The sequence below is a fragment of the Lonchura striata genome, chromosome 2 (genome assembly GCF_050655825.1).
Source record: "Lonchura striata isolate lonStrDom1 chromosome 2, ASM5065582v1, whole genome shotgun sequence".
NCBI lineage: Eukaryota > Metazoa > Chordata > Aves > Passeriformes > Estrildidae > Lonchura > Lonchura striata.
Window position 1 is genome coordinate 109597142 of NC_140704.1, and position 17774 is coordinate 109614915.

General features: G+C 33.8%; 1 protein-coding gene across 3 annotated transcripts in view; it reads right to left on the bottom strand.

Annotated features, from left to right (window-relative positions):
- ROCK1 (Rho associated coiled-coil containing protein kinase 1) overlaps nucleotides 1-17774 on the bottom strand; it is an 83099-nt gene that overhangs the window by 15363 nt on the left and 49962 nt on the right. For all 3 annotated transcript variants that reach the window (XR_002467409.3, XM_021551567.4, XM_021551566.4), the window contains exons 13-27: nucleotides 16263-16311; nucleotides 15552-15687; nucleotides 15075-15166; nucleotides 14714-14960; nucleotides 12961-13067; nucleotides 11751-11901; nucleotides 10723-10883; nucleotides 9672-9856; nucleotides 8887-8956; nucleotides 7399-7493; nucleotides 5961-6126; nucleotides 4363-4456; nucleotides 3922-4010; nucleotides 3413-3601; nucleotides 3063-3228 (exon numbers count right to left, since the gene is read on the bottom strand). Coding sequence is in view for 2 of the 3 variants with exons in the window: in XM_021551567.4 (XP_021407242.2) it covers nucleotides 3063-3228; nucleotides 3413-3601; nucleotides 3922-4010; nucleotides 4363-4456; nucleotides 5961-6126; nucleotides 7399-7493; nucleotides 8887-8956; nucleotides 9672-9856; nucleotides 10723-10883; nucleotides 11751-11901; nucleotides 12961-13067; nucleotides 14714-14960; nucleotides 15075-15166; nucleotides 15552-15687; nucleotides 16263-16311 (1997 nt within the window). In the remaining variant the exon portion in view is untranslated. The remainder of the gene's footprint in view (nucleotides 1-3062; nucleotides 3229-3412; nucleotides 3602-3921; nucleotides 4011-4362; nucleotides 4457-5960; nucleotides 6127-7398; nucleotides 7494-8886; nucleotides 8957-9671; nucleotides 9857-10722; nucleotides 10884-11750; nucleotides 11902-12960; nucleotides 13068-14713; nucleotides 14961-15074; nucleotides 15167-15551; nucleotides 15688-16262; nucleotides 16312-17774) is intronic.

A 17774-nucleotide genomic window follows, 5' to 3' on the forward strand; every position in this document is an offset into this window, starting at 1 on the left:
GGGGCCAATCCCCACTTTGGGAGAGTATAAGTTGTCCTAGCAGCTACCAGAATTTGAGGGAATATTTAGGCCAATGGCAGACATAAAACACCTCCAAGTGAAATACAACTGAAGTGTGTTACCATGTGTTTCTCTGTGTCTATTTCTAAATAAATATTTTTTTTCCTTAAAATTTTATGAGCATAAAAAATGTTCTCAATTAAACCAAAGACTGCCAATTGTCAGAATCATGACCATGGAATCATTCTTTTATACATGCTTATATTATTTGTATCTTTATTTTTTTCCCGTGGTGATGTTTTTATTGTGACAGGAACATGAATGAATCATACTATAATTACTTATTATAAAATTCAACCATTTATTTGCTTAAAAGTTTTTAAGAAGTGTCTTTGCCTTTAGAACTGGTGCACCACCTATTGACTACTCATCACATCCAGCTCTTAAAAAAGGTGCTATTCAAGGTGCCCTGAAGGAATGGCCATGTTTGGGCTGTGGAAGTGATGGGAACTTGGCACACAGTTGAAGACATCATGCAACAAAACTGCAACAAATGGACTGCTGTAAAACGTCACCTTCTGTTTTGTACAGCTCTTTCTGTGGCATGGGATGTTTCTACTCTGAAGTCTGGCTGGGTTCTTTTTCATCTTTATAATGTTACTACACTTCTTCTTTGCCCTCTGCTAAGCTCTTTGACAAGTGTATGAAATTTGACTACACTAATGCTACTTAATCTCTTTTAATTACCAAATTGCTTCTTATTCAGATCCTGATCAACCCAGAAACTCAGTTAAAAAAAAAAAAAGGCAGCATGTAGGGACATGATCTAAATCTAGAGAAGTCCTAATAATATGTATTAGAGGTCCTACCTGTATCACACAGTAAAACCAGCAGGACAACTGCAGTAAAAATCAGAGGCATGTGTAGAAAAAGGGGCAAAAAAGAAAAGAGAAATGAAAAGCTAGCAAAAAAGAAATAGTTGAGGGCTAACAACTAGACACCTCACCCAAGAACACCAGAACTTCCAGTAACTCTTATGTTCTAATTAACAATGAGAATTAACAGCTGACTTGAAAATATCTTGCACAGTCCAAAATTTCTGCCTCAAAATGGAAGCAACAGATTATGTACCCAAAAGCCTGATTACACACATCTCCAAAGGTAAAACTGAAAATAGCCTTCCTTATTGAGACAGACAAAGAAAGAGCTTTTTCGTACAGTCTGTCCAAGATCAGGGACACAATGGGGTCATACTGACACACTACTACTACTCTTAAGAAAAAAATAGAGAAGGTATCTACAGCTGGATGGAAGCATTAATGTTTTCCATGTAATACACAACAGCCATCAAATGAAAATGGCTGAGAAGGGAAGTGAGGAAGTCCAAAACTACTCTTTTGAGTAGAATAAATCTGGTCTGCTTTGCTATAGGAAAAAAATCCTAAAGCTCTCAACTGAAAAGAGTTCAGAAATTTTCTACTAAAATAATGAACTAGTCTTCTTCAATTACAAGACACAACACAATAAGCCTTGATTCCAATTTGTAATCTGAGGGGGAAAAAAAATCCACTTTAATAAGCAGAACCCCTTTGATTTCCCTTTTAACCCTGTTAAATGGAATACACTGAAAATGCGTATCTATGAGAAAAACTCCTGAGAAGTACTGCTACTTCAGAAATACCAGAAGGAATTCCTAACAGGTGACAGATAAGAAAAAAAAATGTTCCTTAACGAATCTAATAATTCTAACAATTTCCATTGTCCAGTTTACATTGAAGACATTGTCAAAAGACACAATCTTTACAAGATGGCAATTTACAGATCAAACTCCAGAATGCAAAAGGCTTCTTGAACAAAATAGAAGTTGCAAAGGAAAAGAATGTACTATTATCTGAACGAAAAACTATTCTAAAATTAAATTCATTACAGTATTAAGTAAAAATAAAAATCTAAAAATACACTAGGGGAAGATAGGAAACATAAATAGACACAGAAAGGAGTAACTACATCAAAACATGTACTAAGACTGATAACCTACCTGAAATTTCAATCACTCTAAGACTCCTGGAAAAACTCTAGAATGTGGCAATTTGAGCAGCATGAAGTGCATTAACAGGAAAAGACACATCTAAAATTATTCTATTTACTTTTATCTGACTACTCATTCACTGAAGTCATAAAATACACAAAACAGTATTCTGGTTTTGTATGTCTAAAAATATTTTTTACAATTAAATTCAGATTTATCAAAAATATATTAAATGTTTCACAATGAATTCTAAAGATTACTTAACCATATGGAAAAAAGATATACCTAGATATGATGTACGGAAATTGCGAAGCACACCTGATTACACTAGATTTTTTTTCCTGTATTGAGAGATAAAGAAGTGGATCATGTGGAAGTACTAACTGATTACACTGGAGAAGGTGAGAGGTAAATAACTATCCAGTCTAACAATGGGTCTCAAAATACAGTGCCTGGTACTGATACATGGAAATGGCTGGCTATACATGTTCTTATTTTAATCTGCTAATCAGAGTACCACACAACCATAATTATTATGGAAATTCTTCCAATTATTTTTCACATCAGCAATTATTGCCAGTTGTCACAGAGGTGCTACATGACTAAGAAGAAGGTGCTACATGAATAAGAAGAGATAAGATCAAGACAATTTTGCATTCAAGATATACAATCATGATGTTTTAGAAGTGTTAGCCCTGTCTTCTATTCACCAAATACTGCACATTGTAGTCACTATATTTGAAAAACAAGAGATGTAAAGATACTCCTTCCTCAGAAGTGCATAAAAACAATGCTAATACCAAGCCATACAGTGTGATGGGATAAAAAAATTAAGTCTTAAATTTAAGCAACTAAGGTATGAAATTAAAAAAAAAAAAACAAAAACAAAGAAAGAAAGGAAGTGGAGGTGTGATACAGAATTAGACAGACAGAAGACTTTAAGAAGCAATAACAAGTAATTGTTTGAAACAATATCTTCCAGAACTGTGTGTATACAACATGGCCAAGTGGTTCAAATCTGCTTTTCTCATACCTGAGAGATTTCCATCCGTTTCATCTGTTGGAAGACTGGCAACACTGGTAGAATCCATTCCTTGCTGGAGGTCCATGATTTTCCTCCGTAGTTGTTCTATGTCACTCTCTTTACTATCTAGCTGCATCTGGAGCTCATTCCTGTATGTAGATTCTTCTGCTAGTTGCTGTATTTATACACACACACATAGTTACTATGTTACGAAAAACATGGCAGCCGAGTATTTTGAAAACAAAACTCAAATATATATATCTATATATATATATACACATATACACACATACACACACATATATATATGTGTGTGTGTATATATGTATTCCACGGTATGATAAAAAAAATTATTTTACCGCTTGCATTTCATTAAGCTCCTTTTGGTATTTCACAACCATCTGATTGAATTTCTCTTTTTCTTGATTAAGTTCTAATTGAAGCTTTCGGTTTTCCTTCTCCTTCTTCCTCAAATCCTGCATGTTAGCTTTCTTTCTGTCTATTTTAAAATCTTTCCGATTCATTATCTCAGCCAGTTTGTTGACAGCCTGTTAAGAAAAAAGAGAACCAGCAAAAAATATTATATATGCAGCATGTTTCATAAAAAACTTTTCAGTTCCTCTAGTTACAGGATCTGATAAAAAAATCCCTTCAACATAAATGGCCCTTACACAAAATTGAATACTGTAAAGTACACAGTATCAAAACTCATTCTTTCAAAAGTAAATTTAACAATGCATTTTGTACATCATGGTTAATATAAACTAATTTTAAAGGAACTAGAAGTTAGTTCACAAAAGCAAAAAACCTGAAATACCTCTGTTAATGCAAAGTAATTATTGCTATTAAATTGCAATAAAAGTTGTACCTGTGTCTTCAGAGTTCTTTCAGTGTTTATGCTCTTCTCATAATGCATTCTAATATTACTGATTTCCTCCTCTTTTTTCATTTTGTAATCTGTTAAAATAATATTCAACTTTGAGGTATTTTAGTACAAGGTAATTATTTTTAAACTTAATTACTTCTATAAGTCCATTTTTTTCCATTCTGTTTTCCTGTTGCTTCCCTTTCTGAGTAAAATACAAGTTTCAAAGACAAAGATTACCAGTTTAACACTACTGCAATGACAGAAAATTACCAAAAGGATATATCAGAAAAGCACAAAGATGAAATAATAAAGCCAACATCAAGCCCAAAATAATATGGAAGATAAATAACAATGTCTTCTTCCACTTCCCATTTCTCTACATATGCTTCAAATTTAATCATGCTTCAGAACAGGTCGATTAAAACTCGAAACATGACATACCTTCCTCTTGTTTCTTAAATTTTTCACTGATCTCTGTGTTTTCCTTTGTTATTAAATCAACATCTTTGGTTAAAGTGTTATTAGTTTCTTCCAGCTACAGGAAAAGAAACACATTTTAGAATAAAGGACTTGACATAAATTCTAAAAATATCTATAATATTATAATTTTAAAACCCCTTAATTCTATAACAACCATTTACTTAGAATGCCTATGCGAACTTCTAAAAAATGCTGCTATTTTTCTGTGCTGTTTTGACTTACCAGAAGGCTCAAAATATACCTGTCCCAGAAAAAAAAAAATATCACTGCAGAACAGACAACACTGTAGTATGGAATCAAAAAAACAATTTAAGCAAAGTTATATTGTCAGTTATGGAATGTGCCAATTTTAAATTAATTTGATGTACTTTGGAAAAACTAGTATGTAGAAGCCTGTTACCTTGAATCTACACAGAAAAGTAACTGACAGATGCTAGAACTCCAGCATTAAATCTAGAGTAGACACAAGGCATTTACTGCTAGATAATTGTTATAAATCATAAAAATCAGGATAAAAACAATGCTAAATTTGGACTAAGACAAAGCAGACATAGTTAAATATGTGCAAAGCTTGCAAAACAAAGAAAAAAGTTGGAAAGAAAAACTATGACAACTTTGAATATGTGAGTATGTTCACTGCCACAGCCAGAATCACTTAACAAGTATATATGAAAAACAAGACATAAATGTATTCCTAAATACAGGTTTTGTTTGAAGCCTATAGAAATTATTGCATATCAAGCTGTCTGACAAAATTATCAGAAACTTGAAACCAAAAATATATCGGCAAGGAGATATTCCTTTGATGCCACAGACATTGTCTTCTAAATGCTCTTACAAAACAGTGGCATTCTGGAAATCTCAAGCTTAAAATAGCAAATTGATGAAATAAACACTGTTTGCACTATCTTTCCACAGAGACTGAATATCCATGCATATCCATTAACAGAAAGCTTTAAGCAATTGAGCCAAGCTCAGTTACACCTGTAACTTTACACCCCCAGGATTTTTAAGAAAACATGCACAGCTGATGTTAAATAGGAAAATAGGAAAAAACAATAAAATAACTATGCTACATATAGCTTGCTGCTTGAAACGTCTCAGTTAAACATTTATGAAGCTCATACTAACATCCAAACGCTATGCTATAAAGTATCTTCAAAAATTAAATTTTGGGGTTTGGGTTGTGAAAGTTGAGACTCTCAAGTGCGTTTTTTTTAAGACTAAGTTACTTTGTAGTAAGAGTCTCTAATACTCAGCTCCACAAATTTACAAGATTTAAATAGTACACTTGGCAATGACAAGAAGTAAATACAAAAGGCTTAATAAATGAATTATAGACATTCACTTGATTTTCATTCTGGCTTCACTGCAGATTAATGAATCTTGTTTTTTAGGGAGGTCACATGATGAAATGTAAAGGTTCCAAGTGAGTCCAAAATGTAAGATACTTAATTAGTAATCACTTACAATCACAACAGGACTTCATTAATTAAACCCATGAATTTTGGTTCCCAGTTGGAAGAGATTTATACAGGTACTGATAACAGTTAATTTACCCTTCTTATGATGATGTCCTTATCAGTCAATTCTTGTCTGTGCCTTGATGCAGCTTTTTTGCTTTCCTGATTCAGTTCATAATACTGTTCTTCAGCAAGTGCCCGTGCCAGCCGTTCTGACTCAGCTTTGGTTTCAGCTAAATCCAACTGGGTAGCAAGTGTTTCTCTGTAAAATAGACATTAAGACTTGTTTTTTCTATGCAAAACATTCCAAATTTTTAGGAAGACTATCAGACCCAAATTATACAATTCAGCTAACGGTCATTACTTTAGTTTCTTAAGAAAAACAAGAGTTACAAAACTGCATTCTGTACACTTGTATCTTTTGATGGTCCACACAAGCTTCAGCAGCAAGCTTACTATGATTTTCATTAGCATTTCAATCATCCATGAAACACCAAGACATATTCTCCTGCCTTTGAGGAACAGCAAATAAAACTGAATTATATGTACAGAATGGTCCATCAAAAGATATTAACCCACATTTGGCCATTATCACAATTCCATAATTATATCCAAGTGAGAAACATTTAGAATGAACATAAGATTGCAAGGAATAGTGAGGGAATATAATACAAAGCATCTGTAAAAAGATATAAGAAAATAAATAAATAACCCCAAGAACAGTCTTGCCTACCTTCTCCTCCCTCCCCATTTCTTTATGTTGGTCACCACTCATGAACAACTTTGCAGAGACACATATATTTTCTTCCTACACCATATTTATTAGCACATCTTTTCTTGCTCCCTTTCTTAGCCTACCAAAATGCTGTACAAAATGAACACTGTACATAACCTCTGCCATTCAGACTGTTTTACAATGTTGATGCTCAAGCAGAACAAGAGACATAGACTTTAGAAGAAACTATACTTCATGCATAGGGCTACAGTCTCCTTCTTCAGAACATGAAATAAATTAAGAAATTGGAAAAACAAGCTTAAATTTTTTTTCTTATTTGATAGCTTAGAAAATAGTACATTACAATTAATGGTTGCCAATAATAACTAGTTTGGCTGTAATCAGAAATATACTAAATTTCAAAGACTTTGTTACCTTTTTCTCAAATTATTTCACTGACTATAGAAATATATTAAGTAATTATCAGAATAATATAATTAAATTTTAAAAGCTGGTGAGATGAAAACCAGAAATTTGAATGTGTTTCAAAACTTTTGACTCTTACTAAATTTTCAGAGAAGTCATTATTCTCCTTACAGACATGATAATGTCCAAAGAAAATATTAATAACCATATTTGGCTTTGTGAGTCAGTATAGGTAGCATCTCATATATTTGCCACTAACAAGGTGTTACAGAACACTTCTGAGGCCTTTTTCTAAAGGAACTAAAACATCTTAGATCTGATTCCAAGTATACATGAGTGAGACAGTATTACAAGGAAAAACTTAGGTGTATGTGTGAAACATAATGAGCATACTTTTCATTTTGCAACTCTTGCATTTTTCTTTGCGTTTCTTTATTCCTTTCATCAATTTCCTCTTTCAGTTCCTTAACCTGAGTTTTGTAAAGTGTCTGTAAAAAAAAGCATAAAAAAAAGAATCGTTATTCAGATTCCATACTGAAACTCTTCCTTGTTTTCAGACTACTTAGTTTGAATTTGTCAAACCCCAACACATGCCAATACTGTCATTAGTGAAATTTTCTCCTTCCTTCCTCTCCTAGATGCTTCTTTAGAGTTTCTGTTGGGTAGGGAACTGATATGACCAGTTACTTTTCAATTTTCTCGTGTGTTTTCCTAGAGAGGTGCACAAATACACGTGCTGCCAAAGAGACAGAAGGCACTGTGACACAGCAGAACAGGTCTCCTAGACACAACAGGACAAAACTGCATCTTATAGCATCACTTGTCTCAAAATGTTCATCCAACACGCCTAACACCATTCTGTGCTTTCACCTGTTGCATTCTTTGTGTCCATTTACTTCTTCTCTTACAATCTTAAGATTTTCCTGCACCAACTTAGTAAGTGATTCAGCTGAGGTTTGATTTATGTAAATTACTTACTTCTAGTTTTTTAACTATTTTGTTATTATTACCACCACCTGTAGTTCTGAAAGTTAAAATTTCATCTTCTACAGTAAACTACTTTTGCTAAATATTCAGACTGAATTATTAATGTCTTATTTAAACTACAAATTAGTGAAAAATTAAGAAACTGCTCTACATCTTCTTGTTAGCAGTATGTAATGGAGAAATGTAGAAAAAGCCCATATAACAGATAATGAAATAATAATCATATGCAGTTTAGTAAACTAAGTTTTTTATTGCCTCTCCAAGGAAAAAACAAATTTAAAAGTATTTCCCAAAGTGAAATGAGTCTGTTCATATTCATAAATGTACTTGAAGTTCAGGTGTTACAGAGAATTTTATCCTATTGTTTCTTTTCACAGAGATTAAATAGATCAAACTACATCTATGAAATACACATTTTGGCTACCTGGAGTACCCAGTAAGGTTCTTCAGAGATTCAGGTGCAGAGAAGGTAGCATTTTAGAATAAGGAATACATGCAGAATGCTACTGAGTTTATGGTTCTTAAATGTATGTATGGTAGATCAACAGCATGAACGATTTTCCAGTAAGTTTGGAGAGTTTGAATTCTCTACAAAGTTTGCAATTTCTCAGAAAAATATATCCTTTCCAACCTCAGGATAGGAATAACTCTCATGAATAATTCAGGTAAGTTACTCAACATAATGTCAGTTTTGACAAACAACAAAACAACATTTTAGATACACCATCCAATGTTCTCTAATATTTTGTTCCTTGTTTGTATTTCAAGCAGGATTTTTTGAATTGCTGATTTATGCAAGGCTGTTACTTATGTTAAAACAATTTTAGTTTCAACTACTCATGTTAAATGATCTTATGTCAAAATTCCTTACAAACAATTCCTTACAAATCTTACCGAAAAATACTGCTCAGCTTCAAGCTGATCCTGAAGCTCACGCATCTGACCTTCATTTCCTCTGTACTGTCTTTGAATAAAAAAAGGGAAACATTTAAAAGTCAGCTACTAACAAAAGACAAAGACAATTTCTAACCAGAACAGCACTCTACAATGATCTTCCATTTGCATATATATTACTTCACAAAGAGCAACAGTTTGTTGTTTGCTGATTTAATACAACTCTTATTCTAAAACAATGACCCTTTCAGTACGTAATTTAGAAGCCAAGAAGTACTCTGGATGGAGAAACATTAAGCCAACTGAAAGAATATATGACAGAAGTCTAATTAATGAAAATTGTCTTAATTTTAAGATAGAGAAACATTAAGAAAATTAATCAGGCAATAAAAGGTAACTATTGACTCCCAGGTGCTAAAAGTTGCATATGATTTAGTAAGTAGCATCAGAGTCGATTCATAAAAAAAGTACCTCAAATAAAAGAGGAATATATACATATATACACACACACATGCATGTATATGTGTGTGTGTGCCTTAACATGGAATGGTGAGCCAAGAACTGTTCTGAATTGTAGCTCATAACAAAAATATTCCAACACTGAAGGCTACATAGAAATCATAACATGCAGCTACATAGGAATCATAACATGCAGCTAAAAATACTCTTTCAGTTTAGGAAAAAATGCCTATGCTCCAGAGAAATTTATTCACTAGCAGGAACAGGCAAAACAGTACATGTATAATTAAGCAATTTTTTCCATTTTACTTCAGGTTTTTACTTACTTTGCAAGTTGAGCCAACTCAAATTCCAGTAATCTCTTTGCTTCCAACAAGGTATTGATTTCCTGTTTCAGCTGCTTCTCAGAACCCTTCAAATTATCAGCTTCAAAAGCTTGTGCCTTTAATTCATTCTGTGCCATTATTCGCTTATTTGTCTCTTGTTCTAGCTTAAGTGTCAGATTCCTTACCTAAATGAGAAACATTTCAATTTAGGAGCCTTTGCTAAATAACCAATTGCATGTGGCTGAAGAGGTTTCACATAGGGATTATTTTATATTAAACACCACTCATTGGTTGCTACACCATGCACCATATGTCAAAGTATTCTTGAATCTCCAAACACTTCAGTGCAATAATCTCAGACAAAGCTGCTATCCTTAGACCCTACGGCAATGATGCTGCAGGATGATAAAGCTTTCTCATTTTTAGTTTATTTCAAAGTCTCTGATTTAACTTATCTGAAAGACAACAACTGAAGAACTGCAAACCTCTCCATGGATTTCAGACCTTAAAAATCTCTCAACCTAGAGAAAAAATGTAGTTTACCAAGTACATAAAAACTTATTTACATGAGTTGTGACCCCTAAGAAAGCTGTTATAAACTTTATTCCCATCGTTCTGTAAAGAAAATGTAAGGATGAAGCTATTATTCTTAGTACCTTGTTTTCACACTCAATAGTCTAACTGCATTTCCTTGAACAAAAGGAACGAATGCAAACTAGACAACACAAACTCAGACCTGTAAATCATCCACATCAATCAGACTGCACAGTCAAATTCACAAGCAAATTTTTTCTTTAGAAAAAGAAAAAACACAAAAAACACACACAAAAAAAGTGTTATATTGAATTGAAGTTCAAATATGGAAGACATGCTAGAGTTATGAAACAAGCAGAAATTACCTAAACCTACGTAGACCAACAACCATCCTCAATTCTACTGAGAGTGCTATTATATAAGGAGCTCAGTATAAATGAATTTAATTTTCTATTTCTCAGTTCAACTCTAATTTCTTACCATAAAGAAAACTATTAGCGATTAACCTTTTACTTACTTCATCTTCCAGTCTCTCCTTTTGCTGAAGAAGATGTTCCAGTTTCTGCTGAGATTGCTTCAGGTCAAAGTCCAACATGGAACACTGTTTTTCAGCTTGAACTATTCGATTTTCTGCCTTTTCTCTTGCTGCCCGTTCTTCCCTTATCTTTTTTTCCATTTCTAAAAATGATTAAGGGAAGAAAAACAACAAAAATTATTACATAGCATCTGAAAGCATGCTTTTGTAAAAGCAGTCATAAATATCCTAATATTTTCAGAACTTTTTGTTCAGCTATCTAAGCTTTTCTGCTGTTTGATGAAAGAAAAAAGATCCTGGCACTATTACAAGGAACAATAAAAAATAAAAATAATTCCAATCTGCATTCAAAGTGCTGGAATATTATCATGACAACTGCAAGATAAATAGTGAAAGAAATAAAAAGCACATATTCTTAAAGTAATCATTTTGACGTAAGGCAAAGTTTCATTTCCATGAATGGAAAGAAGCAAAAGAAAAAATGCTACCATTATTGTTAACTCTAAAAGCCACATTTAGGTACTGATGACCTTCAAAGAGAAAACTTGACATATTCAATTACAAAATCAAGACATACCTTTGATTCATGGATATACATCTATAAAAGACACTTCTCACTTCACTTTAGACAAGCATAATATAACACTGGTATTTTTAATGCAGTTACACAGGAATGAATGCTCTAAGACATCTCTCTTGATAATGTATTCTTTCGATTCTGTTTAGCATTAGAATTTCAAGATTCAATACCATTTTAGAAGCCAAGGAAGGCTTTGAAGTAAGGTATGCAAAACATTAAGAAACAATACAATCTTTATGCAATAGCACATTAGGGGAAATAATTTGAAATGTGTAGCTTAAAGGTTTTAAGATTTTAATACACATTTTCTTTATACAAGGGATCAAACACTTGTGCAAGAGTACTATGGTGTAAGACAATGTGTATTAAAATATCATAATCAGAACATGTTTTATTATGTATTTACCTGAGGCTTGCAGGAAACACTTACCACACATTGCAACTGATCTTGCCTCCTCTATGGACTGGTGTTTGTCAGTTAACCGCGCTTTAGTCACTTTGTGCTCATTGACTTCCTGTTCTAACCGGTCTTGTAAGGATTTCAGCTTGTAGTTCAAATCTATCTCTAAATTATTCTTTTCCTAAAGATGAGGAAAAAGTGATCAGATTTCTATAATACCTGAGCAATCACATTTTCATTCCCTTTTTTTAGTATTAAATTTCTGTTATCATATCAATGTTATTTTCCACACTTAGCAAAGAACAGTAACACACCAAAACTGTACTCAGTGCTCTGGAAAAAATCTCATTAACTTTTTTTCAGTAGTCTATAAATTTGTAAAAAAACAGAAACTTCTCCATTCATATAATCATTAGTCACCTAAATTCGGAACAGACATCCTAGAGCACAGAGGAATCAGAATTATTGTTATCTGTATGGATTTGGGTTATTTAATTGCTAGGATCGCCAGGCATTAACAGTAATTCACCAAACAAGCACTGGAGATGTGCTTTGAGACACAAGTACTGGCCTTTGAATGGCTGCTTCACATAACAACTTAGAACTGCTTGTCCCCTTCCCTCACATGCTGTCACATCTCTGGTTTATTCACACAGACCACAGAGCACAGCAAGCCTTTACCTAACCTCACTAGACAGAATTAACTTTGCAGTCTGCCTGGAGAAAGGGAGCAGGATTTCCTTTTACTCCTTACTTGTTTTTCCATCATATGGAAGGGATCAGAGATGTCAGAGGAACATTCAGAAGGAAGGACAGAAAAAAAATTCTGCACCTAAGTTGATAAAAAAGCCTGCCTGGCACTGATCCAGTCAAATTAAAATCCAGTAAAGGCCAAACAAAAAATCAGATTTCTAAAAAGTTCATAGATTTCAGAGGCAAGTTTTTGCAGTCATAGTTAAGCAGGAAGAAAAACATTCCTTGCTACTGGCCGTAGGACTGGATCCTTGAATCAGTGATAATGAATGACAAACACAATTTTCATGCACAATGCTATAAGAAAGAACTACCTGAGGACTTGGGAGACCATCCTGATGAGATTGTAAATTAGCAGTACTTAGTTCATAATTTAAATACATGACTGATTTAGAGCAGTAACACTGGATTTGGAAACATCAATAACATTTGAAAATATAGCCAAAAGCTGACAAAGAGCATCAGCCTCAACATCATTTCACCATACCTTTTCTGAATGATTAAGCATATCCTGTGCTTGTTTTCTTTCTGCTTCCACTCTTTCAAGATTGTTTTTAATGTTTTTTACTTCTTCTTGTAAAGCTGTAATCCGAACTGCCACAAAAAATTAAGTATCACTCAATATTAGTCACTTTATTTAGATAATTGTCTTTGCAACTTTTATTGATTTCTGGGCCCATAAGATATTTCAAATACTCAAAATTTTCAGGCATGCAAAGGCCGTACACTGTAGAGCAAACTGACCTTTTTAGACACTCTATGCATGTCATCAGTCACAATTCACAAAAACTAATCATGCAAAAATGGTACCTGCCTTCCATCACTTCCATTATCTAGTATTCAAAATTTCTTTCATAAACCCAAGTTCAGCTATGTTATGGAACAAGCACCTATAAGTGATGCTAACTTCATTAATGGGTAGACAAAGGATATTACACAGAACACCAGTCTCAAACAGATTTCTGGGTACAAACACAACATGTATTCACCGAACTGGGACTCAAACCATGGGGAAGTCAGACACTGAAACAGGCTCCCCATGGAAGATATGGAATCACCACTCCTGAAAGTGCTCAAAAGCTGTGCAAATGTAAAACACTTAGGGATGTGGTTTAGTGGTGGATTTGGCAGTTCTGGGTTAATAGTTGGCCTCAATGATCTTAGAGGTCTTTTCCAACCAAAACCATCCTATGATTTTCAGTGCTATGACATGGAAGAAGTAACTATTCCCCAAACCCCACAGCATCTACCCCTGTGTGGCGTAAGTTTATATGAAATACTAAGTAGAATCATGTGTTTTGGAAGAGACCTCTGAAAACCATCTAGTCCAATCTCCCTGTCACATGCAGGGACATCTCTCACTAGACCCTGTTGCTCAAAGCCCAGTCCAATCTAGCCTGAAACATTTCCAGGGACAAGGCAACAACAGTTTCTCTGGGCAACCTGTCCCAGGGTATTACTACCCTTAGTGTAAAAAAATTTTTCCTATATGTAATGTAAATTTACTCTCCTTCAATTAAAAACCATTGCCCCTTGTTCTGTCACTACAGACCCTGGTAAAAAGTCTCTGTCTTACACTCCCTTTCAGTAGGGAGAGTTCTCATCAAAAGCCTGTGCCTCATGAAAACTCAATACTGCAGACAGATGGTTCAAAAATGGCCAGTTAAGAGTCAGGGTCCACTAGCACAGTCACGACCTAATGCATCTGAATAGTTTCTAGTATAAACTATGGAATAATCAATACAAATAGTAAAAGTTTCAAGCATCCTGAAAAAAGGGATTCCACATCTGTGTCCCTTGTAAAAAACCTTGCTTGTAAAAGTAATGTAGAATCATCATAAAAGAAAACAAATGTAATTTAACAAAAAAATATCCTTCTCCACAAATGAAAGAAGAGCAAGTGCAGGATATACTAACTTGGCTACTGCACAAGTCAGTAGGACAGTGCTGCATCTTCTTTAGCACTGTATCAGCTCTTCATGTTTTCACACCACTCTACTCAGACTTTTAGTCAGTCAGTGCAGCCCTAGACTCACGATCAGTGTTTCACACTCTTTGATTTTGATATTCTCTCTCTTCCAAGAGCTGCTCAACATAATCAGGAAGCCAGATCCAATATTCAGAAACTGTTTAGTCACACTTTGTTTGCAGGTTGGCCTTCCTCCCATTACCAAACTCGACATCATTAAAGTAAGGTTATCACAACTTTTTTTGGTCAAGTATAAATTCAGAATAATTACCCTGTAGTTCTCCAATAATTTCAGATCCGTGACTTCTGTCCCTTCGTTCTGACTCCAAAGCTGCTTGTAGTTGGTAATAATCTTTCTCCACCTGCAGTTTTGTGCTTTCCAGAACTCTGCACCTTTCCTGTAGTTCTCTATTCAGTGATTCTACCTGACTTAATGACTTGCTGATTTCTGTGTTACCCTTTCTCAGTCTTGCAGCTGTGTCAGATTCTGTCCTCAGTAAATCATTTGCTTCTTCTAGCTGTTAAAATAAACCAGACAAGACTCTCAAACATAAAGATTATGGAACCAGTTTTGCTACATTTCAATGCTCAAATCTAAGATATAATGAAGACAAGGAGCACAAATAACATACTTGTTTTTGTAACTGTGTTATCTTCTCATTTGAAATTTGTGAATTCTGGCTGATTTTTTTCAAGTCTTCCATCTGATCTTTTAGTGTGGACACTAAAGAGAAATTGCACCATTAATACAGCATACTAAAAAACCCTTAGAGTTTTAGTTTTGTTTTTTTCACACAAACATGCTCCAAAATATTGTTTTCCATTGATAAGTCTTTTGTTGACTTTTTGCATCTAATATATATTTTTATGTCAAATTTTGTGCTTGCAGACCAACAACACAGCACAATGTTGCAGAGAACAAAATTTGAAAATTAGAACACAAAAACTGTGTTCAAACAAAAATGAACTCAAAATCTGTGTTCATTATTTGAAAAGCTCCCCTTTCAATCTTTAAAGTTACATAGCACTTAAGATACTATGACACTACATTGCCCCCCCAAAAGACATCTATACCTCCTCAGTGTCAATGTTTGGACAATATTGCATACCTTCATTTTCCACATTACGTCTTTTCTCATTCTCTTGTTCAAATTTTCTTTGGTACTCATTTATCTTATGTTGTAATACCATCTTTTCCTTCTCAATCTGAGACACTGTTGTTTCCAAGTTCTTCCTCTGATTTCCCTAAAATTCAAATAATTGGTATTTTATACTTTCATTTTAAGGAATGATAGCTAAACCAGTATCTCTGCAACTAATTAAACAAGGAAATTGATGCACTGTTTCAAATGAATGAATTTCTGGCTTCCTTGGAAAGGTTTTCAGAGAAGACAGCTTTTTTTAACTTCTACATGACCAATTTATACAATTATTAGAAAAATTGTTGTTATTACAATTATATCTAAAGTAACTACTAAAATTATTATCAAGAGACAAGGACTCAACAGAAAATCATCTGCATTTTTGTAGTAAATGACTTTCATAAACTTTAGAAAACTTGCAACAAGCAAGACTAAGTAAAATATTTAGCAAAGTAAACAGAAATCAGCATGACTAACAGAAAGAAAAGTTTTTGCAAATGGCTACAAATAAAAATGTAATCTCCCAATGTTATGTATTGAAACATGATTGTTAGGCCTCAAACTTGAACACAGAACAATTTTTTTAGACACAGAAAAAATATCTTAGAATCATGAAAGTACTACTCCTAACTGCACTCTTTACCCAATTGAGGCATCGTCAGGGGGGAAAAATATTACCTCTTCATCCAGTTCTTTCATTATCTTGTCTAGCTTTATGTTAGAAGATCTAAAAAATAAAACATTTAACAGATACATTATACATACTGGTTTTCTAGTGAAATTATTTGTGATCATTACTAAAATGAACATTAATATTTTGGCTAATGTTATTTTGTAATGAACATTTAAAGCTGAAAAAGACAATCAATCATTGCAAATAATTTGTAAAATATATCAGTAAGTATTTAAGCTTTGTTACAGATTAAATATGTGAAACTTTAGGGGCCACATTTTATCCCTTAATCTGCAAAAAAAAAGTGTATGTACACAACAGGTTATCCTTAACATGAGAATACTCTGGATAAGCTACTACAACTTCCTCTAGTTATGATCTCCAAATATCTAAAATAGTTTATTAATGCCACAGTGGGCAGCTCCCTACTACAAATAAAGGTATATGAATAATATTATTTGAAAGTCTCTCTGTTGAAGCAATGTATTACAAGACTGAACTACAGTCAAAGTGCAGCAAAACACACAATAAAACGTCATTTAACTGCAGTAACATTGACATTGTATTTCTGTAGGCAGCCATCCCTCTTCAAAGAGCCAACAAAGAGGACCCAGACAAGGCTGCCTGTCAAGTACAAAAAGAGGCAGTTGTAATAGTTAGGAGTATCTCCTATCTACTAACTCTGCAGTGAATGGCATGACAGACCAGAAGACACAGTTGTGCTCTGACAACTTCAGTAGTACTGCAGGAAGACAGTTACTGAATATCCTTCAAGAATGTACATGCTGCTTGTGGAGAGCCATCAGAACGTGCAAACAGTGAACTTGTGTTTAAGTAAACAACAGTGTCACACAGCCTAAATTCCCACTAGACCATTTCAGTTACCAGTTTATACCTAAGGAGCTTCAACAGCTACACACTGGTTCTAATTCACAAGTCTAAAACTTCCTATATCATATACCCAGTGTTGCCTCCTGAGATTATTTAATTCTTCAGGAAAAGACTTCAAAAGGAGAAGCTAAATGAAGGGGAATTTAGTTTGCATGACTCTCAGTAAAAATGTCCGATTATCAGAAAAGAAGAATCTCAACTGTTTGTTCGTAAGTGTGACTGCAAGAAAAACACCGATTCTCACATAGCTGCTACTTCAGCATGGTAGAAATGCAACTTCAGAAAGCAAATTGTTGTTCTCATATATCAGCCATAGAAAAAAAAAAAAAAGTGGTTTTTCAACAAGTTCTCTGTATTTAGAAAACACCTAATTAATTTTAATAATCCAATGTGTGCTATATATACAGAATCTCACAATTTCAAAAAAATCAGCATGGTGAGTGTGTACCTCAGTCCAATAAAACATTTGAATACAGAGATATCAGGTAAACTCAAACACTTAAGTGTTCAGAAAGAACATGTGTTACACAATTGTCAATGAAAAAAAAATTCTTTATAGCAAGAAAATTTCATTATACTCAAGAAAATTTTAGAATTACTTATACCTGTCCTGAACTCCCTTGGAG